Source organism: Lacerta agilis, chromosome 14 (assembly GCF_009819535.1).
Source record: "Lacerta agilis isolate rLacAgi1 chromosome 14, rLacAgi1.pri, whole genome shotgun sequence".
Classification (NCBI taxonomy): domain Eukaryota; kingdom Metazoa; phylum Chordata; class Lepidosauria; order Squamata; family Lacertidae; genus Lacerta; species Lacerta agilis.
This window is the reverse complement of record NC_046325.1, coordinates 34,929,894-34,954,098: the sequence shown is the minus strand read 5'-3', so window position 1 is coordinate 34,954,098 and position 24,205 is coordinate 34,929,894. Positions and strand designations below refer to the sequence as shown.

The 24,205-nt window shown below is 48.4% G+C and overlaps 1 protein-coding gene across 4 annotated transcripts; it reads left to right on the top strand.

The window, feature by feature from the left end:
* The first annotated feature begins 1,382 nt into the window (after positions 1-1,382).
* On the top strand, positions 1,383-23,767 carry SCAF1 (SR-related CTD associated factor 1). 4 transcript variants are annotated; one of them, XM_033171108.1, is made up of 11 exons: positions 1,383-1,471; positions 4,597-4,754; positions 9,354-9,420; positions 11,288-11,415; positions 12,387-12,505; positions 13,321-13,433; positions 14,177-17,401; positions 19,310-19,392; positions 21,232-21,516; positions 22,770-22,898; positions 23,006-23,767. In XM_033171108.1, exons 2-11 carry the CDS (start codon positions 4,617-4,619, stop codon positions 23,180-23,182), a joined length of 4,464 nt encoding a protein of 1,487 aa, XP_033026999.1. In that variant the 5' UTR covers positions 1,383-1,471; positions 4,597-4,616; the 3' UTR covers positions 23,183-23,767. The 4 variants fall into 4 exon arrangements, with proteins under 4 accessions (XP_033026999.1, XP_033027001.1, XP_033027002.1 ...); XM_033171110.1 differs by lacking the exon at positions 1,383-1,471 and adding an exon at positions 1,520-1,544; XM_033171111.1 differs by lacking the exon at positions 1,383-1,471 and adding an exon at positions 1,525-1,548.
* The last annotated feature ends 438 nt before the right edge of the window (positions 23,768-24,205 follow it).

Here is a 24,205-nt window from a genome sequence, read left to right as displayed (position 1 = left end):
CCCCAAGGACGAGCTCGTCGCAAAGCATTATGGGACCGGGCAGGGGCGCCTGGAACTCCTGCTCCACAATCCCGTTGCGACTCGAGCTCGGAAACGGGCTGGTCCAGTGCCGGAAGTCCAACCCCCTCCATTCCTACGTTCGAGGAAGTGAGGCGTCTCTCCCTAAGAGATGTAGAAACAGTCAAACGCCTCAGGCACCTCTCACTTCCGGTTCCCGTTAGATTTCCCCTCCATGTGTGGGGTAGGGGCAAAGGATGCCGGACACTATATTGGAGCCGATGTAAACAAACGGAACCGAGCTCTTTTCCTTGCAGTGCTTTGAGATAACCATTGCATGAGACACTTTCCATCTTCCACACTTGCGGGAGGGGGAAAAAAACTTACTTTGGGCCCCGAAAGAGCTTGCATGCTGCCCCCTTGGTGGCTGGAATAGAAGTATTTTGGATTTTTTTTTATGAAATGCAAAAGGTTTGGCTCTGGCACACAAGCGTGGGCGTTAAATCTATTTCGTGCCACGAAGATCACAGGTGTTGCGTGTTGCGTGTTTTGTTTTTTTTTTAAATCGATGAGCTCCCGTGTCTTTTCTTTCCTGGGATCATTTCAAGCGGACAGAACACGGATTTTATTCTGAACCCTGGTTTGCTTTCGGTCGCTTTCCTGGGTGCAGAGCAGATGCTTGCAAAGTCCTGCAACGAAACTTAAGGCGGTGGGGCAGATAACAGGCGCAACAACAGTGCATCCCCGCTTTCGGGGGGTGCATCCCCGCTTTCGGGGGAACTGCTGCCTGTCAGGGAGAGGCGTTTGGAGAAGCGCGAACCGTGATAAAAGTGCCTTAAGCCCCTTTCCTTTACTTCTGGCGGGCAAAAGGGCACGGCCGTTTCGCAGCACTGCAATAAAAAGGAGAGCATAAGCCAGCCTGCCCGTTTTTCAGGCTTTGGGGCGAAATCTCCGCGCCCTGCGGCTGCTCTTGCCCCGCTCACGGAGGCTTCGACCACCTGCCGCGGAGCACTCGATTCCGACCCACGGCCCCGCTCAGCTAAGACTGCAGACCCTCGGCCCTCGCATTGCGGGGAGTGGCCTCCACTCCACACAAGGCCCCGTCAGCGGCGAGGCTTGCAAACTACATCCCCCATCACGCCCTGCGCGCTCCCTACCCACTCCGCCCCCTTTTCCCGTGCCGCCTCGAGGAATTCTGGTCTTTGGAGTCCGGGGTGCCGCCGCGTCCTCCGACGCACTCTCCGGGAGCGGACTGCATCTCCCAGAATGCCGCGGGGGCCGAACACCGCCCTCTCTCGGAGGCCCCGCCCTCCCCGCCGCGGAGCCGAGCGGAGTAAAATGGCTGCCGCAGAGGCCGGGCCCGGACAGTGTCGGCGGCAGCGGCATCGGCCGCGCCTCCTCTTCCTCCTCCTCCTCCTCCACATCTTGTCTTGAAGTGGGCGGGCGGAAAGGCCTAGCTTCCCGGGGGAGCTGGGTAATTATGGCAATAGCTCGGGAGGGGCTGCCGGCCAAAGGGTCTTTCGCGGGGCTGGTGTGCGAGCGCGTGTGTATGTGTGCAAAAAAAGTGTGTTTGTATACATTTATTTATTTATTTTATTTGCGCCGGGAGTGTGATTGTGTGTGGGGTGTGGGGTGGGGTGCGAATATTAAGTGTACGCAATGCAGGGGCGAGGGCTTTAAAAATATAATAAAAATAAAAATGGGGGTGTTTGGTTGTTTTAAAGTAGCGGTGACGGGCGGAGAAGGCCTCGGAGCGCGCCCGTTAAGGACGTGATGTGGGGTCGGGGGGCGGCGGGTTGGTCGGGGGGGGCGGGTTGGGTTCATTTTGTCTTGGAGGCCATTCCCGTAAGCCCTAAAGGAAGGGCAGCTGTCGTGGGGGGGGGGTGGAGGCCCCGAGAGCCGTGCCTTGTCTTGTTTCGGTATTAAAACATTTTTTGGGGGGGGGAATATTGTGAGGAGACCTGTGGGGAAGCGATGCGTGTGGGGCGGCATCCATCCTGCGCCCACTTACCTGAGAAGAAGCGCTGCTGGGGTCATTGGGGCTTGGCGCCCCCACCTCCCCACTACAGTATACAGGCAGCGGATAGGGCTTTGTTTGCACGCCCTGGGAAAGGGGGAAGAGGGCATTCAAGGGGGTGTGCGCTTGCTTCTGGGGCTATACATGGAGGGAAACGGTGGGGCAGAGGAGTTTGAGGCATTTAGAATCTATGGAAGAAGATGGGTGGTGTGGGGGGGTTGTTTTAGTATGGCTTGATGGGGGTTCATTTGGGGTTGTTGGTGGCAGTCAAGGTCCTTTCTTGTGTCAGGAGGAGCTGATTTGACCCTGGGAAAGGGAACTGGATAGCATCAGTTAGACTAAATAGAATTTATCTCGTCATTCCGGGACAAAATGTTTGGACACCTGACATAGCGTCGTCTGCTCTTGAGAGAGTCTCTCAGATCGCAGGCAGGGTTTTTTTTCCTCATTGTCCGTTACTATTGGACTGGAGTTGCCGTGGGCCTTTTGCCTCTTTATCCCTGAGCTGCAGCAGTTGATGGTCAGGTAAATTCTATATTGGGAGTTGTGGACCTGAGATGCGGCTACGGTTAAGGGTACTTTTCGTGACTGAAGATGGCACAGAAGGCTCGTGGGTTGCCCAAAATGTGGTATCATCAATGGGCTGTGGGATCTTGGTTGGTAAGCTGATGGAACGGCATGTCCAGGGTGAAATGACAGAAGAATTGTGAGGTTCCAAATGAAAAAATAAAGAAAATGGGAAGGTTTTTTGGTGCCATGTGGTGAGAAGGTGGGTGGCAGAGGAATGATGGAAGGTTTTTAAGGAAATGTTGGATAAGCAACTTAATGGCAATTTTTAGCTGTAGAATGTCTGAAGTAGAGGATTGGGCAAATGATCTGAAAGGTTGCTTCTAACTCTCTATGCTTATAATTTTACCTGTCTTTTGGGTCTGTTAGTATTTAGAATCTAGCGCAAAATTGTGCAATTTAACCGAATAATTGTTTAGGTAAATAGGGGATTGAGGATTAACAGGTCTCTTTAAGTCTCATTTATCCATACCTACTAGACTAGAAAATATGGTTGTACATACCTTCACACACCCCACATATCTAGGATTTGCAGGTCTCCCAAAGAACCCAACATTCTACAGGTTTCTAACCTGGATCCTGGTCATTCTACCAAAGTTTCTATGTTCTTGGGTCAGCCTCAACATCTGGTGCTGTTCAAGTTCATTCTTAATGCTTTTAGAGGTCTTTCCACATGTGCCTGCTTTCCCCCCAATGGTAGTTCTAGCATGTCATGCAAAGGAAAGGGATTAGAAAGGAAATTATTTAAGACTAGGAATGGTGGGGATGGCACTAGTGTTCTGAGCTGAGAAGATAAGGAACCGGGTTTATAAAACTTAGAGAGTCAGCTCTTGTGAAAGAATGGTGCAGCAGAGAAGAATTATTTATGTGTGAGTAGTCTGTGATGATTAGAAAGTGGGGGAATTTACTGGGTGAAATTCAGACTTGGGGATGGGAAATATGTGGCCTTTCAGATATTGGTGAACTACAGCTCCCATCATCCTTGACCTCTCGCCATGCTGGTTGGGCCTGTGTGAGTTGGAGTCCGTCAGTAACTGGACGGCCACCCCATTCTTGGTGTATGTACTACAGTGGTCGCAATGAACAGTGGAAAGGAACTTGGAATGTTGGGCTCCTAACAGGCTACACGTATAATGACTTTATTTTAAGATAAGCAAATGCTTAAATGTATTGAACTACAAATCAGCTAATCAGCGGGGTTCTAGCACATTATCATTGTTTATCTTAAGGACACTGCAATCACTGTATTTGCTTCTCCCACTTTCTTCACTTGAGAGCACACTGCTCCACACAAACAAAAGTAATTTTAGACATGCCCGGGGACACTCTTCTTTTAGTATTACGTTTATTACCTATTTGGTTCACAAAACAGGGTATGAAACCAAGCTGGTTTTATGGTGTTGAAGCTGGCTCAGAAAATAACCTGGAACATTTCCCTTCTTGAAGGGAGCGCTGGCAGGAGACTGTGATCTGGGTGTGGAGTAGGAAGCCTTTCCTCTTTTGCTGAGCCTGACTTGGGTGCTGTCTTACTGATTTAAATATGCAGACCTCAGGTGAGGCAAGTGGGTTATATGCTGCCATGGCATTTTAGCTACTTCCATTGGGCAACAATTAAAAAAGCATAATTGGAACACTGAAATAGTTTTTACGGAAAGCCAGTTGCTACCTGCTCAGTCCCAGCCCCTCTTCCCTTCGTTGCTTAGCTGAATTGTGGAAAGTGGAGACATAGATCCTGTGTTGCAGCAGTGGGTGCAGGCAGAGTTTTCTCTGAAGGAAGCAGGGCTCTGGCAGATCGAAACATGGGCTGGCAGTCTTGCAAATCTTGAATTCTCTTGGAGGAGCATGAGGTATTGATGGTGAGATGACTTCTTGTGGACTGGCTGTCCGGATTTTAGAGTTCTATGCAAAGGGATTGTATTTCATCTAGTCTAATTGAACAAGCTGTACCTGAAGAGGATAGGTAGGTCAGAAACTGGATTGTCAGTCGCTAATTATCTCACTCCGTCAATATCTAGGATTTGCAGCTCCTGCAGACATGGAAGAGGAGGAGAATCGACGCCCCCCAGTACGGGAGGATCCTGCACGAGGTGGTGAGAAGCCAGCCAGTGAACCTTCTCTCGATGCAGATTGGGACCAATCGGGTGCCCTCTGTGCTGGCCAAGCTATCATTCTGGTAATGACTGCTCAGTTTCTCAAGGGGTTGTGGGCTGGAGTGATGGGCATAGGCATTGCTTAATAATTATGTTTCGAATGAGTAGTTCTTGCTGGGAAGCCTGTGGTTCCTTGAGGTTGAGCACAAATAATAGATCTCTTTTGAGGCATTAGTGGTGGTTTTGCTCAGAGGGTTAATTTGTATTTCCAGATTGTGCTGCTTTGTAGATGCAGATGAGTTTCCGAAAGCAGGACAGTTAAGTCAACGTATGCAAAGTAACCAGTTGGGTATTTGGAGATGCTCTCCCCTGCTTCTTTCTTACAAAAGTTAGTCCAGTGTATTTTCCAATTCAACCCCTTTATGGGCATGTAGCAAGTACTGAAATGATGTATTGATTAAATATGTACATAGCACATTACTGAAAGACACCAAGAAGGGGTTGTGACAATCTGGAAGAGGTGACACAATTGGCATTGGACTGAGTGGCTTCCTGCCATTGGATGAGGAATGGGCAGTGAGAAGGACCCCAGCCCTAGCCAGTATGGCCAGCAGTCAAGTATGATGGGAATTGTAGTCTTAACAGCATATGGAGGGCCCTTCCCTACTCTACACAGTCAACTATAATCTGAAAATGAAGATTGGAGAATGTGGGACTAACATCCTCTTGAAAAGCAGGAGCTCTCACTCAACCTGTTCACACTCTTTTTTAAAAAAATCTGCCAAACAGCCATTTGTTAAAGATACTGGACAATAGCAAGGGTGGAGATCTTGAATGATGTGATTTTATTCAGAAAACAGTTTAATGGACATTGTGAATGGGTTCACTGTAGATAAATGAGAATCATTATCAAGCAGAATCATAATTCATATCATTATCCCCCCCCTTCATCTACGGTCCCATCCCCAAATTTTTATGATCACAACGTATCTTAGCACAAAATAGTTTCTGTGTGAAATAAGTCTGCTGGGCAGTAGTAAAGAGAGAGTGGATACTGAACAATGAGGCACCCTCACAATGAGAAGGTTCGCCCTCCACAGAGAAAGCAGTCTCTTAAGTTGACTATTGCTTAGTTTTTTAACCTGAAAACAAAACTTTTCATTTACTTTTGTGTCAATTCCTAAACATGAAAATTCATCATATGGGCTGAGACCCAAAAGGACTGTGCACTCACTTGTGTTTTGGGGGGGCTTCCCATTGCTGCCTCCTGTGTTACCCAAACACCAAATTCCAAAGGTTTGTCATACAATTGCCCGATTCAAATGTAACGATTAACAGTGGGTATCTAGTATATGTTCACAAGCTTTGGGTTTATGTTTTTTCTTGTACACCTCTCTTCACTGGTGCAGACACAAGGAGGAAATTGGAACTTTATGCGTTCGATTGCGGTTAGCCACAGTTCAGGATTGTGTCTTGAGTGTTAGGTTGAGCTTAAATGTGGCTAGTTAAAGCAAGGTAGCTTCATAAGCTATGAAGCTGGCTTATTTCAATAGATCATAGTTAATATTAACCCTTGTTTAGTGTCATGTCCAAACCCTAAACTGGGGTTATTTGACATTGAAAGCAGTTCAGTTTCCTCCTGCTGATGTTGTGTGTAGAGTGTGCGAAGCTTATTGCAGCTCATTCCTGCCATGATAAAACCATGGTTTACTGTGGTATCCAAACGAAGCTAATACAGGCAGTGAGCATTTTGCATGGGGGTTCTGTATAAGCCCACTCCGCCCCGTTCTCCCCTCTTCTGGTTCCAAAAAGACATGCACGTCAGCACAATTGAACATGCCTAAAATGTTCACTGCCTGTATACATGTATCAGGATGATATTTTTCTATCCATTTGTGTGTCCCAGTCATTGCTTCCTCCCTAACAGTATTATAAATCAATCATTAGGCTTTCCTAACAGAAATTTGTTTAGGCTGTTATGCTTTTTTTTTTAAGTACACATCACTGCCATATAGAGTTTACTTGAAGTAAATATTTTTTCTTTCATTCCTTCCTACATTTGACTTCAGAAACCATAATTTATCCGTTTTCTTTTCCACCTCTCCCTCACTTGCGCGTCGTTGTTCTTTTAACTTCCCTCTTAGTGCTTGCCAATTGTTCTGTGGAACTGTTTGTTTAGTTCTGCCAGCTGGTGTGGCGTTCCAGAAAGAAAGAAAAATCTGTAGAAGAGCATTTTAAAAAAATGGCCTTGCAGATAAGTATACAGACAGAGCTTGTAAAACTCACCAGCCCACACATGTGGCTTCTTGCTTAACCAGCTTTCAGCAAAACAGGCTCCGCTTAGTCTTAGAGCTTGAAAAATAACGGTTTAGAAAACAACTGTTGGGTTTGGAGGGTAGAAGGAGCTGAAGAACAGAGAAATACTGAATATATTTCCCCATCGATATAATAAGCAACTCTTGCCAAAAATAAATAAATAAAATTTTGCCCCAACGTAATATGTGCAACCCAATCTTGTATATGATTAGAAGGAAGTCTAAACCATTTTCATTGGTGCTTACCCCAGGAAAGTGTATATAGCAGGGCATTTATGTATTATTTTAGTGTCCAAATGGAAACTCGGACAAAGGTGTTGGATGTGTGACATTCACAAAGTAGTATGACCTTTTTAATGAAATTAAATAGTACCAGTAGAACACAGCAGTATATCACACACTAATTCTTAAGTTCTTCACAAGCAGTAGCATTTCTGGAAAACATCTGAACAAAATCTTTCAATATGCAGTGTGATAACCTGGTTCTCAATATTTTCTTTCTTTGTAAGAATTCTGCTGTGGTTAATTTTAATTTTTATTTTTCAGGAGTCTCACTTTTGTCAGAACAGAAGTTAGTAGAAAAAGAGATTCATTTAAAGCATTGGGACTCTACATACAAAATGTAGTAGACTATTAATATTTACATTAGTATTAGGATAATATCAAATTTATAAAATAATGTGTGAGTTGGGGTATTTTTCATATATATTCATATAATGCTCTCCCTCCCCCCCTTTACACAATATTGTGGCCTTTATTTGTTTTGGAATCACTTTAATGCTTTATAATTGAAAATTCTTCAATAAAATATCACTTTTTTAAAAAAGCATCAGAGCTTCACTTTTTGGAAGACTTGCTTGCAGACATGCGTAAGTTCATGTAGTTAGATTTTTACCCTCAGTGCACTTACTTGGAAATAAGCCTCATCTTGAAACTTGGTGAGATTTCCTCTTCTATCAGCCACCCATTGTGCATTTAATACGTTTAATTAATAATTACTTCTAAAAGAAATGTCCTAGGGACAGGGAAGTCTGGAACCAGCATGCATTCAGGAAGCATATTTTTAAGCCTTTCCTCCTAAGAGATAAAGAGCAAACATTAAAAGATGCTTGGCCTTGGGGCATGCAGAAGAATGTAGCTGGAAGGGGGGAAACAGCCTACAGCTGTAAACTTGCACAACTAATTAATGATCTTGGATCATTGGATAGGCACAAGATAAATGAGACAGGTGACGGTGACAACCAAGCAGGAGGCTTCGGGTTCAAACTTCAAGGTATTGGCTCAGTCTTGGGTGCTGAAAGCACATTTGAGTGCAGAGAAGACCACATGCAATGGATTTTGGTTAATTTTTAAAAGTCCTGGCTACAAAGCTACAAAGGAGAAATTCTGGATCAACTTTGGCTTCTTGGGGGTGGTTTCTACTTGCCCCACATTGTGGTCTGGTTTTAATAAAAATCATCTATCTCCGTCAGATTCAATTTTCGGGTTACGTTTTTATTATAATTTATTATAATTTAATATTACAATGTATATAAAACAGAACAGTGACAACTACAGGGGGGAAATAAAAGACGAAAAACAAAATTATAAAATAGGCACTTGAAAGAGTTGAAATAATAAAGTCCAGGTAAAGACAATCAGTGTTATCGGATCATCACGTATAATTCCAGATTTGCCAGGCTTGTGACCTGTTGTCTTGAGAATGGTAGTTCCATTGTATATGTCATAAAGGAATGTCAAAATGTATAAAAACTGAATGTTGTAGTCCTTGTCAAAATCTACAGCTGTGTGTAGTTTTCTCCATTATAGCTGCATTCCAGAGCTAGCGATACCAAGCACCCAGTGTAAGATGATTCCATTGAATTGCAGTTAATATTCTTACTGCCAAGATCATATATATAAATAATTTCTAAACAATATATTTACACTGGTGTCATCAAAAATATTCAGTAACATTAATTCTGGACAACGAAAGATTCTTTTTTGACAACCTGCACCGTTTCTAGCAAATCATTCTTTTTTAATGATGAGACATTCATCAATCAATTTAACAACATGCTTAATGTGAGCTTTACGTCCAGTATTGCAGTGTAATAGCTTGCTTGCTTGTTATCATTGTTCCGAAATTTCTTAGGCTGGACACAAGGTCTCCAAAGTTCTTGGGCAGTTTTTGTTTTATTTTGCAAGGTTCTCATGTATATGATTTCATGTCAGCCTTTGACTCTTGCCCCATTGATTGTCCCTGTGCAAACCCATCCAGTGACCGCCATGAAAGCTAGCTGGTCACTTTCAGTTGGGCTTCTGGCAGTTGCAGTACTGGATGTTTCTCAGCAAGAGCTAAGGTGGGGGTTTTTTTTGTCCTTGCAGAAAGCTTTGCAGCAAGCTGTGGGCAGCGGCCTGGCGGGTGAACTGCAGGATCCAGCCAGTGAGAAAGGTAACTCAAAATCAAGAGGCAAACCAATGATTGGAGGGACTGATGGTTGGAGTAGTTGCACTTTCAGCAATAGGGGCCTCTGCTGGGAACATCACAGTTCAACATGAACGTAGCAGATCTCAGACCAGGCTTGAGGGATGTGGGCTTTTTGTAGGGAGGAGTGGTGGAGAATGAGAAGTTGCCTTTTACCAAGTCGCATCAGTTTAGCTCAGTGTTGTCTGCTCTGATTGGTAAGAGTTTCAGACAAGGGTCCCTCCCAGGCCTACCTGGAGACGCCAGGGGTTGAACCAGGGACCTCTAGCATCCAACAGGTGTATTCTTCCACTGAGCTATTCACATTCACCTTAAGTTGAAGCCACATGTTTCTTTTATTTATTAAAAAAAAGTTTACCCACAAGGTGCCTGATGTTCACCAATAAAAAACCTGAACTAAATTATGGGTGCTTAATGCGCCTATTTATTTATTTATACATACATACATACATACATACATACATACCCCACCCATCTGGCTGGGTTTTCCCAGCCACTCTGGGCAGCTCCCAACAGAATATTAAAAACATGATAAAACATCAAACATTAAAAACTTCCCTAAACAGGACTGCCTTCAGATGTCTTCTAAAAGTTGTATGGTTACTTATTTCCTTGACATCTGATGGGAGGGCGTTCCACAGGGAGGGAACCACTACCGAGAAGGCCCCCTGCCTGGTTCCCTGTAACCTCACTTCTTGCAGTGAGGGAACTGCCAGAAGGCCCTCGGAGCTGGACCTCAGTGGGGGCAGAACAATGGGGGTGGAGATGTTCCTTCAGGTATACTGGGCCGAGGCCATTTAGGGCTTTAAAGGTCAGCACCAACACTTTGAACTGTGCTGGAAAACGTACTGGGAGCCAATGTAGGTCTTTCAGGACCGATCTTATGTGGTCTCGGTGGCCACTCCCAGTCACCAGTCTAGCTGCCGGATTCTGGTTCTTTTCATGTGCCTAGTTTTCCAGGGCAACGCAAATGTTAAGAATTGTGAAATGATGCTTCTCAGTACCTGCAATGACTTCAAGACCAGGAAGCATTGAGCTTTCGAATAATACCAGCATCTTTCCCTTCAAGAGGCACAAACTGGCAAGAGATCTAGAATATATAAATACACATACACCTATGTCTATATTTCTTAATTAAAGCTGGTGTCTGCAGGGTTTAAAAGAGCACAACTGTTATCCACAGCTAGTCAAGAGGAGGTGGGCACTGAAGGGGGAAGCTCATCATGCAGACGATCCCTGGTTCAATCGCCGGCATCTTCAGGTAGAAACACTGCCAGTTAAAAGACAGTACTGAGCTAGATGGACCAATGGTTTGACTCTTGTCTAGAGGAAGTTTCATGTGATCTTAGTAGTCTTTGATAATGCTTTTCACTAAATGCTCAAATTCCTCCTCATACCAACCGTTACTGACTTATCTCAGGCTACCCAGCAAGTTCATGACCGAGCTAAGATCTAAGGATTCCCAGGGCATGGCTCTTTAGTACTGAGGTAGAAGTTTGATTGTGGCCTACAGGTGAGCCACTATCTCATTTCTGGTGGATCATGTGGACAAGATCTTGATTTGATCTAGCAAGGCATTTCATGTGCTCATAAGCAAAGAGTGCACCCTATTTGTGATAAGTAGTCTGGGATATGGACTCATTTTTAAATGAGAATTTGCAAAGCAAAAGAAAGAATGAAGTCATCCAGTCTTTGGGCTGTGTAATGGCAAGACTTTAGCTATCTGTATAGTTCATGTGCAGTTGCTTTTTGGAGCAGTATATCCCTGCAAAGCAGGCATGTCATACCTTTCTAGTGGGGTCCCTCTTGCTGTCATTGCCCCTCTTTTTTTCAGATGCTGAATGCAAGCACACAAGCCGGAGGAAATGGTGCAAGAGCTCCAGATCCGAAGGACTCGGAGGAACCTGGCTGGGAACTGGGGACCCTGCACTGGCCTGCGATAGGAATGCCACAACGGGTGAGGTATGTTGGCAGTTTCATACTGTAAACACTGCATCCCTATTATAATGTGTTAACATTGGAAAGCTTGCATGTTCCATTGCAGGTCTGTGCAAGGGCCAAACAGTGTGACTGCTGGAGATTCCTAATGCACTGGGGTCAACTACGCAAGGGTTTGGTCTTCCAAGGCAAATAAATTCTGGTGAATAGTGTGCTCACCTCCTTTTTTCGGTGACAGGGCTTAATTGTACATCTGTGAACAGTTGTGGATTTTCTGTTGTGAATGTGGGCCTGTCATGGTGTTGTGCCTCCTTTCCCCCGCATTCTTTAGAGGAGGAATTGAAGGTCTTGGCCTGTATGTTGATGCCAGCTTCTGTTACCTTCTGGGCTCTTCTTCTAATTATCATCATCATTATCCAAGAAAACAAAAAAACAAAAAATTCTGTTAAAAAGAGAAAATATTACAAAGTGAGAATATGATTTGACTACAAGTATAGTTGTTAAACTCAGTACATTTGGAGATCAAAGAATTGTAGAGTTGGAAGGGACCCTGAGGGTCATCTAGTCCAAGTCCCTGCAATGCAGGAATATGGCAGGTGTCCCATACAGGTATCAAACCTGCAACCTTGGCGTTACCAGCACCATGTTCAGTTACGATTGTTATATTTGGTCAATCAGTACTTTCACTGGAGACAAGACGCACACGATTGCTGTTAATTTACTCTTTATCATATAATTCATACCATTCAAAAGGACATAAAATATGTGGATGATAAGTAACATTATACATTTTCAAAGTAGACCCATTAGGTCAGTGAACTTAAACAAATTGCATCCACTGTTGTTGTTTTTTAACAATATAAGTCTGCTCTGAAAATGACTTCGTTGGCTATCACCCCATGACAATCCCAGCATTGCCTAATTTTTCCTTAATATATATAACCAGAGGGTCCCAGTTACTCAGCACTTATTTATTATCCTATTCCTTCCTCCAGGTCCTTGAGGCTCCTTCTTCTGGCGTGGTGCCTGACTTGGCTGGAGTCTTTGACTACCTGGAGTGGACTTACCATTTGCCGCAGGGAGTGGAGAGCTCCGTAGGAACTCAGGCAGTTTAGTAAGTGGGACTCCTATAGGGCAACCATCTCCATCTCAGGGAGGACAAGTGCCCATTCTTGTGGCTGCGGTATAGAGCTTCACGGCAGAATCTCTGAAATTCTACCATTCAGTAGAAGTTCTGTAAAACGTCGGAGCTGCCCAGCTGGAAGGATAACGGTAATAACGAGGCTTTTAGAAACATAAGCCTGTTGGCAAATTAAATTCAGAAGTGCGTCAAGCAGTAAAATGCACCGATCAAAGTATCCTTTTTTTAGGAACTTCAGAATTAAATCTGAGTGCAGAGGGGAAATTGCAGAAGCCAAATGGATTTGTAGCAAAAGGGGCTCTCATGGGCTATTGCCCTGGCAAATAGAATAGTATTGACTGCTGCTTCTATGCAGTCCCCCCTGTGGAAAGGGAGCTCAGCTAAGGGGGAGAATACACAAAAAACCAAGAACACAAACTAAGGGAGAGAAGCTGCTGGATCATGACCCAGGTCCCCTCAAGGATTTAGACACTGTCAAGCAGAGCTTAGGGATCACAGTGGACCAGAGGGAACGAGATAAATTTCTAAGGTACGTGGGACCGAAATGCCTTGAATTATGCCCGCAAGTCAGTGGAGTTTAGCGCAGACCTCAATAATGCTTCCCTTATTTCTGATCATTGCCCGTGCTAGCTGAGGCTGGTGGGAGCTGGAGTCCAGCAACATCTAGGGGGCAACAGGTTGGGGAAAGGCTGGCTTAGAATGTTGCGCTGGAAATTGGGGTCTCTGGGTCGTCGGTGCGGGATCTGCTTCCTAATTCTTTTTTTTTTTTTTTTTGTATCTTTCAACAGTGGGGATGAAGATATGGAAGAAGTGGAGCTGGTGGCTGAGGTGCGGCTGGGGGATGTGGGCGCCTTGTCTGGCATCTTGAGAAGAAATCTGTCTTGGAGGATGCAGAAGTCTGGTGGGTGTCTGCACATATGCGAGAAAAAAATGAGACAGATGAGGAAAGGGATGCAGACTCTCTAGGATGGAAACTACATTATATGGTAAACCATAGAGAGGGGGTAAGGCAGGATGTATTAACAAGATCCAGGGTGGCGGTGCTATTCAGCAAGTTCCATGTCTTGCACATCCAGAGCCTGCTATCTTATACATAGCAGAGGGAAATGGGCTGCCATACTTGGCGGTAGGGTAGTAAAATGGTTTCTTTTCAGTGTTGGGTCTCTTCCCCATGCCCATTCATAATTGCGTATGTGCTAATAGAAGATCCTCTATTTCAAGTGCTCCAGCCCAGTTTCTCAGGACCCACAAAGATACTCATATTTTAGGGGACCCCCACCCCTGCTGCTCAATCCTGCCCCCATATGACCTGCTAACAGTCCCCTGCAATGGCACCTCTCCCTTTCTGCTGACCTTGGACCTTGAGCCCAGATATGGTGAGGATAAATCCTGCAGTTGGTGGAAACACAGGTCTCTGTAGCTTGAGATTTGGACTGAGACTCTGAGGTTGCTGGCTACAGCTTTAGGTAGCTCCAGGGCTGGATGCCTCTACTGGCTAACAGAGTGCTGTATGCTATCTGAGGCTCATACCCAGTCGATAGCAGCAGAATTGGAAATATCAGAACGACTTTTTTTTTTTTTAAGTTCCCATCTTTTTCTAAATTTGGTTGCACGCCTAACCATTTCTGTTTTTGCTCCCTGCAGCCTGCCTTGGATTATCTGCACCTTGCTGGAGAGGAAGCAGCGCCTGTCCCCTTGGCCACCGTTCCCTTTCAGAGCAGCCTTATCCTCTGGACTCACACAGAACTCTGCCTGTAATGGACCTGGCTCCTTGGACTTCTCTTTTAGCCAGGAGCCAAGTTTCGCAGTCCCCTAAAGCAGACAGGACTTCTCCTTCACCTTGCTTGGGCATGACTCTGGGTACTGGCATGGGGGTATCCAGTGGGGGGCAGCAGCGCCCGCAGAGCGCCGCCAGCCGGGAATCTGAATCCCAGCAGCGTTCCCAGCCACCTCCCGCCAACTCCTTGGACAAGGCCGATTCCAGCACTTCTTCTTCTTCATCCTGCTCTTCATCGTCATCCTCAATCTCCTGCCACCAGGGCCTGCCGGGCGAAGGTGGCGGCGACTCTTCAAACCCCTGCCCCCCAATGCGCTCCCCGGACTTAGATATTTATGATCCCTTCCACCCGACGGATGAGGATAACCTCAATGGTGATTTTGCCTTTGGCGACTCTCCCCACAAAGAGGCAGAGGGTGGGCGGCATGACCAGAAGTACGACCCCTTTGACCCCACAGGCTCTAACCCCAGTTCCTCCATCAGCACCCCTTCGCACGACGAGGATGATGAAGACGAGGACGATGATGAAGACGACCACGACCAACACCCTCCGGACATGTCCCACAGCATCAGCCGCATCTCGGAAACATTGGCTGGGATCTACGATGAAAACAGCCTGAGCCAAGATTTCCCCAGCTCGGACAAAGGGCAGGAAGATTCTGAGCCAGAGGTGGAACCCGGCAGGGATTACGAAACGGAGGCAGCCTGCTCTGCTGAGCTTCCTGAGGGCAAAGAGCCCCCGGGCGCCGATTCCACTCTGCCTGAGGAGCTTCCTTCGGAGCAGGTGGAAGCTAAAGCCCCTGAGCCCCGCCGCCGGGTCTTTGTGGTAGACTTGGCCCCCAAAGGACGCTTGGATGCTGAAACCAAGCCGCAGCTGGAAGGGAAAGTGTCCCTGGAGGTGGTGACTGTTGGAAACGCCAAGCTGAGGAGTGGCGAGAAGACGTCCAAAGGAGGCGGGCATCATCGGGCCGGACGCCGGTCATCCATGGAGTGGGACGGGAGTGGTGGCGGCGACTCGGAAATTGAGGAAGGCGAGATTGTCCAGCCAGAGGATGAGCGCTATAGCCCCATTCGACTTTTCCGGAGCAGGTGCCGGCCTGCCGAACAGCGCACCCTGCGGGTGGTCGAAGGAGACGACTTCCTGTCGCTGCACGCAGACTCAGATGATGAGGGAGCCCTACAGATCGACTTCAGCGAGAGCCAGCCTGACCCCCGTTGGAAGGGCGTGGACTTGAGGAGAAAGATTCTGACCCAGCGACGAGAGCGGTATCATCGAGCTCCCTCGCCCCTGCCTCCGCCACCACCGCCTCCGCCAGCCCCCAAGCGCCCTGCCTCCAAGTCTCACTCCGGCTCGAGCTCTGGCTCCTGCAAGAAATCGAAAAGGGAGCGCAAAAGGTCACGCGAGCGCAAGGCCTCAAAAACCAAGGAGGCTTACGTCTCCCCATGGAACCCCAAGAAGAAATCCAAATCGCGCTCGAAATCCAAGGAGCGCCGGCATTCGCACCACAGGGCTTCGCGGTCCCGCTCACATCACCGAGCCTCCCGGTCCTGGTCGCCGTCGATCAGCACCAGCCTGTCTGCGGTTGGCTCCTCCCATACCTCCGCCGAGCGGCGCAAGAGCAGGAGATCAAAGTCAAAGGAGAAGCGCCGTGGCCGGCGCTCTCGGTCGCGCAGCAGCAGCCGTGCCCATCGCAGCAGGCACAAAGAGAAACATCGGGGGGATGGCGGCAGGAAAAAGAAGAAACGCTCCCGGTCTCACTCGCGGGAGAAGCATCCTTCGCATCGGTTGTCCAAGGACAAGGAACGGGAGGTGCACCTGCAGGAGGAGCCCAAGTCTGAGAAGGTCCTGATGGAACGCCGTAGAGATGCACGGACTGTGGTGCCCCCATCGATCCAGGACCTCAACGACAACGACCTCTTCACCATCAAGAGGACCATCACGGTCAACCAGCAGGAGAAAATGGAAGGTCTCTTGGAGACGCCGGAGAGAGCTAAGCGGGAAGTCCTTTACGATTCCGAAGGGTTGAGCTTCGATGCTTGCTTCTCGGACCGCGAGCCTGCGGAGGAATCCAAATCGGGCGGGGGGCGGCTAGCGGCCAAGGAGGACGTGGTCCCGTCCCGCAAGGACAAGCGGCCGGAGGAGGACATCAAGCAGAAGGTGCCTAAGGAGAAAGAGCGCAAGAGGGCCTACCTGGAGGAGCGCCCTGGTGCCCGCGATAAGTACAAAAAAAAGTTGAAGGAGGGACCGCCCTGTTCAGAACAGCAGGAGTTGCCCAAAGTGGAGAAAAAGGCCCGGCCGGATCGGGACAAGACTGGGAAAAAGATCAAAGCTGGAAGCCACAAGGAAAGTGGCAAGTTGGGCTCAGGCCGGAAGGTGAAGCTCCAGTCCAAGGTGGCCGTTTTGATCCGCGAAGGGGTCAGCAGCACCACGTCGGTCAAGGAAGTGGGTTCCATCGGTGTGAAGTTCAGCCGCGACAAGGAGAGCCGATCGCCTTTCCTCAAGTCGGAGGAGAAGGTACTGATGGTTGGGGCCTCGGCAGCCAGCCAAGGAGAGATTTCCGACGTCAAGGAGCCAGGGTTCAAACCCAAGAAAGTCAAAGGGCTGAAGGCCAAGATGGGCGTGAAGAAGCTGAAGGGCATCAAGCCCAAGGGTGCCTCAGAGCCCAAGAAGAAGAAGAAGCTGAAGGTGAAGACTGGGCTGAAGAAATCCAAAGCCGACAGCTGCAGTCAAGGTGCGAGCAGCCCTTTGAGGGTCAAGGAGGAGCCCTCGTGGTCTGGTTCGGAGAAATCGGAGGTCACCGCCAAACCACCCAGCCCGCAGCCCTTGGCCCCAGGCCAGGAGCTCACGCCCGACTCCCAGACGGTGGACAGCAGCTGCAAGACGCCCGATGTCTCCTTCCTACCTGAAGAGCCCCCCGTCGAGCCCCCCAGGGTGCCGGCAGACGAGCCGGAAGCCGACAGTTTGTCCGAGACCAAAGAGGAACAGCCACTGCAGCCACCCCCTCACCCACCCCGCAGCTTGCCCCAGCCACCGGCCCCCATGTCGTGGAACCTGCAGGGTGGGGTAGACTGCACCAGTGGCGTGTTGGCATGTAGGTATTGGGATGGGGCCAGGGAAGCGGGGAGGGAGTGCTTTCGTGGAACCCTGCTCATTGGGCTTTTTTAACATATTGATACATTGCTTAATACTAAAATAGTTTCCAAGCAGGTTACAAAAAAAAAAAAATCAGTGAAAACTGAAAAACTAAAGCAAAACTAAAACACAACACAGTGCAAAGTAACAAAATCCTAATGAAGCAGAAACATATCAACACATTTTGAAAATGTCTGGAGGGCCAGGTATCCCTTCCCTCTTCTCCCTTTTACCAAAGCACATGCATTGGTGGTTCTAGTATGAATCTAAAATACAGCTCTGCAGACCCCTTTTCTTGCTTGCGTGCCATAATGGCATTGATTTTTTCCCCCTTAATTGATCTTTGCATTATGGAAGTTGTCCCTATCCTTGCCTAGAAGGTAGAGCCCCCTTCGTGTGCCCATACAATTGGAAGAGATCTCAGAGTTCACCTCTTCCGCCCCTCTGCTCAGCACACGTTGCAAGTGCAGCACCCCTGGCAGATGCCCACCAAGTGCTGCTTAAATACCTCCACCAAAGGAGAGTTTGCCGCCTCCCAAGGCAAGCCTTTTCCAATTTTGGGCCACTATCGGCATAACTGATACCTGCTTCCCTCCCAATTCTCACCTGTTGGTTCTGATCCTCTGGAGCGACCTGGGGCCCTAGTCTGCTCTGTTTTCTGCATGACAGCCCTTCAGATATTCAAAGACTGCTGCATCTTGAAAGATTAATCCAGTTTAAGTCCAGATCACCACAAAACTTCACTCTCCACGCACAAAACATTGAACACAGCAGCAGTCTTCACAACCTTTTGTTTCTTGGGGCTGTCGATAAAAGCCTGAAATTCTGCACTGCTCACCCACTAAAAGGGTAAAAATTCAGAGGGTGGGGGTGGGGTGTGGGATATGAAGTGCTTCTCTTCAGCCATAACTTGTGTGACCAAAATTTCCCAAGTCATTAAAAACCTGAACCTTACCAGTATGTATAGGTAAGGGGACCCCTGACCATTAGGTCCAGTCGCGGACGACTCTGGGGTTGCGGCGCTCATCTCGCTTTACTGGCCGAGGGAGCTGGCGTTGAGCTTCCAGGTCATGTGCCCAGCATGACTAAGCCGCTTCTGGCGAACCAGAGCAGTGCACGGAAACGCCGTTTACCTTCCCGCTGGAGCGGTACCTATTTATCTACTTGCACTTTGATGTGCTTTCGAACTGCTAGGTTGGCAAGAGCAGGGACTGAGCAATGGGAGCTCACCCCCTCATGGGGATTCGAACTCCCGACCTTCTGATCGGCAAGCCCATGGCTCTGTGGTTTAACCCACAGTGCCACCCGCGTCCCTACCAGCATGAGAAATCATATAAGGAAAGTACATGCCTCTTGAGTGTATGCCATTTTGCCCTAAAGGCACCTGGAACTTGTGTTCCTTGGAGCAGAACGTTCCCAGCTTTGCTAACAGTCGGAGCCAAGGAGCACAGCCATTTTCATAGATTTGTTTTCATTTTTCAGTGCATCTGTGTTTTTAAACTGCAGAGCAGTGTTAAGGCCTTAGCTATAGGTGTTGTAGGAGATCCACATTTATATTTTAAAGAGCACCTGGGGTGGGATTGAAATTGGACAGTGATAGGATGTTTAGCCCCATCTCAGTTAAAAGTTTATTTCTCCCCCCCCCAGGTGTGCTGTTTTTCCATGCTGAGTTGGTGGACAGGGAGGGGAGAGAGAATAGAATTATAGAGCAGACCATTTCCCTGTTTGATAAGGGAAAATGCCAGGACTTGAGCGTCTGTATATCAGGGGTGAGGAACCTCTTAACTGTCTGCCTGCACTCACTTCTCCACTCCCACCCCATGCCCGTTTGGCAAACCGTTTCTGAGCCTCTTGTTTCTTAACCTAGTGACTGCCCTGCTCTTCAAGATGGAAGAGGCCAACCTTGCAAGCAGGGCAAAAGCCCAGGAGCTTATTCAAGCAACCAATCAGGTACGGAGCAGGTTTGAAACGGTTAAAACCGCTGTTGCAATTCATTTTCATTGTGTAGATAACGGAGATTGATCTACCCAAATATCACAGGGTGTTGGCACTCGGGTTACATCCACAACTAGCATTTTCAGTACAAAAAAAATCTCAAATTCAGCCAAGAGATCTGGCTGCGGCCACTGTATTTCTGGGGATGCATGTGAAACTCCTTTCTATCTATAATGTGGGAGGGGAGGGCAGGAGGTGGAAGGTTGTGGGGCTGACTTGATAACACAAACGGGACGAAGTGCAAACCTCTTGGAAGGTAAGACAAAGATAACCATTGCACACTTAAGGGTTGCGTCAAAGCCCAGAGCACTCTACTCTTGCGAAAGCAAGGTGTGCTGTCTAGCACAGAAGCTGGCACTCATGAGAGTTGCAGCTCTTCCTTTTAAAAATAAATTTATTATTATTAGATTCCTTGTTCTCATGGTAGCAGAGACAAGCTTAGAAGTATGTGGGTGTTTTCTGGTAAAGGACTTGCATACAGTGAGGGCTTGATCTTCTCCAGCGTGAAGAGATGGAGGCTTCATCTCTCCTAGGTCAACAACTGCTTCTCCACCTCCCAAGCTGGCTGCCATGTCCTTCCTCGCCTCCCTGTGCCCCTCTACTCTTTGATAGACTAGTTCCCAAATTTAATACGAACCTGCTTTTAAAAAATGCCAAAAAAAGAGAGCATGGTATATGCAAAATGAGATGATGTGAACATATCACCCATTTGAATAAACAAGCTTTACTAAACAGAGACTCTAGCCCTGTGCCCACTTACCTGGAAACAAACCCCAGCAAGCAAAGTTGGGTTTGCTTTCTGAATACGCTGGAGTGATTGGGTTGTAAATTCCGTCCAATCTCAGAATGTGTGTATTGTTTGGGGTGTCCCTCCCCCGGCATCAGTGACAACTAGATCTTCCTCTCATAATCACATGGTGTTTCGGAGCTGTACAGCTGTTACACCACATTCAGCAGCCAGTTTCTCTTCCTCCAAATCAAGTCTGGTCATTTTCTGTGTTGTTGTTTTTTTAAAGGCCATTCAAAGTCACTGAGGAAGTTAGTTGTATTGCTTTGAAAGTTCTGCTCGAGTGGTGACGCCGGTGTTTAGTTGTCATTGTAGGACCCATTGAACGTATCTCCAATGCCCAGTTTGGGCTGAGAGGACAAATCAGCTTTGGGGAGGTTGTGTTTGTGCCTGTAGCAGGGGCATGGCTAGTGGAGGGGATCTGGCAATGCAGATTCCCTGTGTAAAGGGAGTTGGGTTTATCTCACTAAGAGTGAAGCACATGTGGTCCTAGGCCCAATTTCATGAGGTTGGGGGGAGCCCGGAGGGGAAAGAAAGAAGGCAATAGAGGAAAATGGTGGTAGGAGGAGCCAAAATGAATAGGAGGAGAAGGGGGGGGAAAGCCCTCTGCAATCAACACATTCAGACCTTTGGCAAGTGTGAGCTGGCCCCACACACTTTGGCTTGGGGGCCTGACCCATTGCTCCCAAAGAAATACAGCCCTTACCAAAAAGAGGTTCCCCAGGCCTTGTGTAGCTATTCCCTCAATTGCCATCGGTAGATGTAGCTTCCTCTAAGCTCTTACAGGGAGCATCAACCCTGCTTACTGATTTTGCAATGTGCAGTTGCACCCAATTGGGGTATCTTTTAGGGAAGGGAGATTGACAGGGCACCCTGTCCCATCCACAGCCAGGTATATCCATCCAGTTACCTGATTGCTACTGGGTGGCATCCCAACATCTAGCTCTTGAGTTTGGAAAAATGGAAGGCCAGTGACATGCCGTCTTAACCATCTCCTCCCCTCCCAGATCCTGACCCACACCAAGCCTGCTGCCTCCTTGGGCCCCCCTCAGCCGCCAGCACCGCCGGCCCACCCACCTGCCTCGCACTTGGCTGTACCGCCCGTCTCCTACCTGCTCCAGAGCTCCCTGCCTCTCGGAGGCTGTGGCTCCACCCCCACCACCCCCACTGGAGTCTTGCCCGGGACGTTGAGCCAGGCTTCGTCAGGCCCTCCCTCAGCGGCCATATTTGCCTCTTCCTCTGGCACCGATCTTGGGAGCACCAGCTCTGAAGGGCGCGGAGACAGCGACAAGGTAAAAGAGCCAGGCTTGTTTTTGGAACGAAGCAGCTGGTGCTTTAAGGCAATCTTTCCCCAGCCTAGTGCCCTCCAGAAGCTGCTGGACTCCAGCACTACCATTGGCCATGCCAGCTGGGCTTGTGTCATAGACTGGCTGGACACAGAAGAAGGATGGGACGCATCAGCTGGGGAACCCCCAAGGGAAGAAGGCTCAGAGCCCAGGGAGTGGTGGTGCCATGCCAATGAACAGCCAGAGGGAGAAGACTGGGAAGAGGAGGGGTCAAAAGCTGAAGGGGTAACGGTTTAGTGAGCAGGGAGAGTCTGTGACAGAAAGAAGTCCAGAAGCAGAAACAGGCAAAAGCAGGAGAGGAGGGAGGGCAGAGATTAGTCAGACCGGTGAAGAAGCCAGGGTGTGTCCCTCTCCTGCTTTGACAAGCTCCCCTCCCCCTGGTCTCCCAGGACCAGGAGAGGCATAAAGTGGGAGGAGCAAAGGCAGGCGCATTGGTGTAGTCTCAGATTGGAAAGGACCTTGGAGAGGAGGAGACAGGCAGCTGTGGGAAGGTGCGGGTTTCTTCAGTCTCCAAAATTGCCTCATAGGGGTAAGACCTACCAAAGATGAGTTGCTGTGCTAATTAAGCCCGATACTCCTGTGCAGCTCCTGTTTTTCTAAGAAAGAGTTAACTGAGTGATTTCTTGCTGGCCTGCTTACTTGCAGAATGTCGGAAGTTTGAGAGTCCTGAAACATCAGGAGGGCCACAGGCTCCTTGCTCCTGCGCTAAGCAGCACAGATTGGGACCAGTTGCCCAGCACTAAAATCACCAGGGACGTGAGAATCTGCCTTAGGCCAAGTCAGACCATTGGCTCATCTAGTTCAGGGTTGGCAGCAGAGATCTCTCCCAGCCTTACCCAGAGGTGACAGGGATTAAACCATGGGACCTTCTGCATGCATTGAAAGCAGATGCTGCGCCACTGAGCTAAAGCCCTCCCCTAGATATTCAGCAGTAGACCATGGTCCATAATCCTGGTATTGGACGGGTGCTTTAAACCATCTATGGACGGGGTCAGTTTCCTGGGGGAAGAGAAAGGAGGTTCTTACAGAGGTATCCATTTTGGCTAAGGAACCATTGCTTGCAAGCAACAGAGGAGCGGGGCTTGATCAGGGCTGCTGCTTCTCACACCTATGCCATGCCATCAACACCTTGCTTTACTTCACCTTGCCCCCCCCCCCCCCCCCCGCTTCAGCTAACTCCTGCCTCTGCTCCACTGCAGTACCTGAAAAAGCTCCACACACAGGAACGGGCAGTGGAGGAAGTGAAGCTGGCCATCAAGCCCTATTACCAGAAGAAGGAGATCACCAAGGAAGAATACAAGGACATCCTGCGTAAAGCCGTCCACAAAGTAAGAGGCGCCTGGGGTCGCACGGGAGACTTGGAAGTGGGGAGGCCCACGGTGAGAGGGGGAAAGGTGTTGACTCTTTGTTTTGTCCTCCTCCAATCCTCCTCTAGATCTGCCACAGCAAGAGCGGCGAAATCAACCCCGTCAAAGTGAACAACCTAGTGAAGGCTTACGTCCAGCGATACAAGTACTTTCGAAAACACGGGCGCAAGATGGATGAGGAGCCAGGTCCCCCCAAGGAGATAGCGGGGCTGGACAAGTCTGGCTTGCCCATGCCCCCGCTCTGATTTTTTCCCCCCTCTTGACCACCAGGAAAAAAAGAAATCAAAAAGAACGGCCCTTCTTTATGCAAATAGGCTTGGCTGGGCCCCCCTCCCCCAGCCCCCTATCCTGTGTGTGGGGCGTGTGGAAGGGGAGGGGTTGGGGCGACCCGCTTTGTTTGGGAAGGGGTGGCATTTGGAGAGTGCGGTTCTTGTGCATCTGCTACCTGCCCCTTTACACTCAACAGTTTTAGCCACAAATCGACTTGTGTTTTACCTTGTAAATACAGATGAGAGGATGGGACTAATTTTTAGTTTCATCACTCTCCAACCCCCCTTCCCCCCCCCATGATACAATGGGTGGATGTTATTTCCCCCACCCCCACCCCTTAGTTTTTACTCATTTAGCATGTTTTTGATTTGAAGGTTTTATTCTCGCCCTCCCTCCCGTCAGGAGTCATGAAAGAGCAGTACCGTGGCTGGCCTGTAGATGGCAGCTTCCTGCCACACTGGGTGGGTAGCACACCCCTCATACTCCCCCCAGTTGTAAGTTCGTCTGCCATACTGTTCCCGACCCCTTTCTCTTCATAAAACTGCATTTAGCCATCTAAACTGAGCTCTGTCTCTGTGGTCCTTTAGTGAGGGGTGTATGCATGTCTATGTACTTTTTTGGGGGGGTGCACACCCCCCAGAACGCAGATGGATCACATTTGTTGCTAAAACTACCTTGTGGAAGAACTGCTTTGGTTTTTTTATTTTTTAAAGGGTGCTTGAGGCATCGGGCGAAATCTTGCTTTGCAGAACGCAACCCTCTCCCCACCCTATTCTGAAGGGCAACTGCATCTCTGCACCCCTATTTAAGCCGTCACGTTACGAGTAGGCCTAGCAGCCTGGATCAGCTCTTCAGCCTTTTTTTTTTTTTCCTTCTGGAGTTCCCATTTTCCGAATTCCTCCTCCAGGGCCTAATGTTGATTCTTTGGGCTCATCCCTATCTCATAACTACCCATGAAATCAATATGACACATCGCCTAGGGCTGGGTGATACCAGCT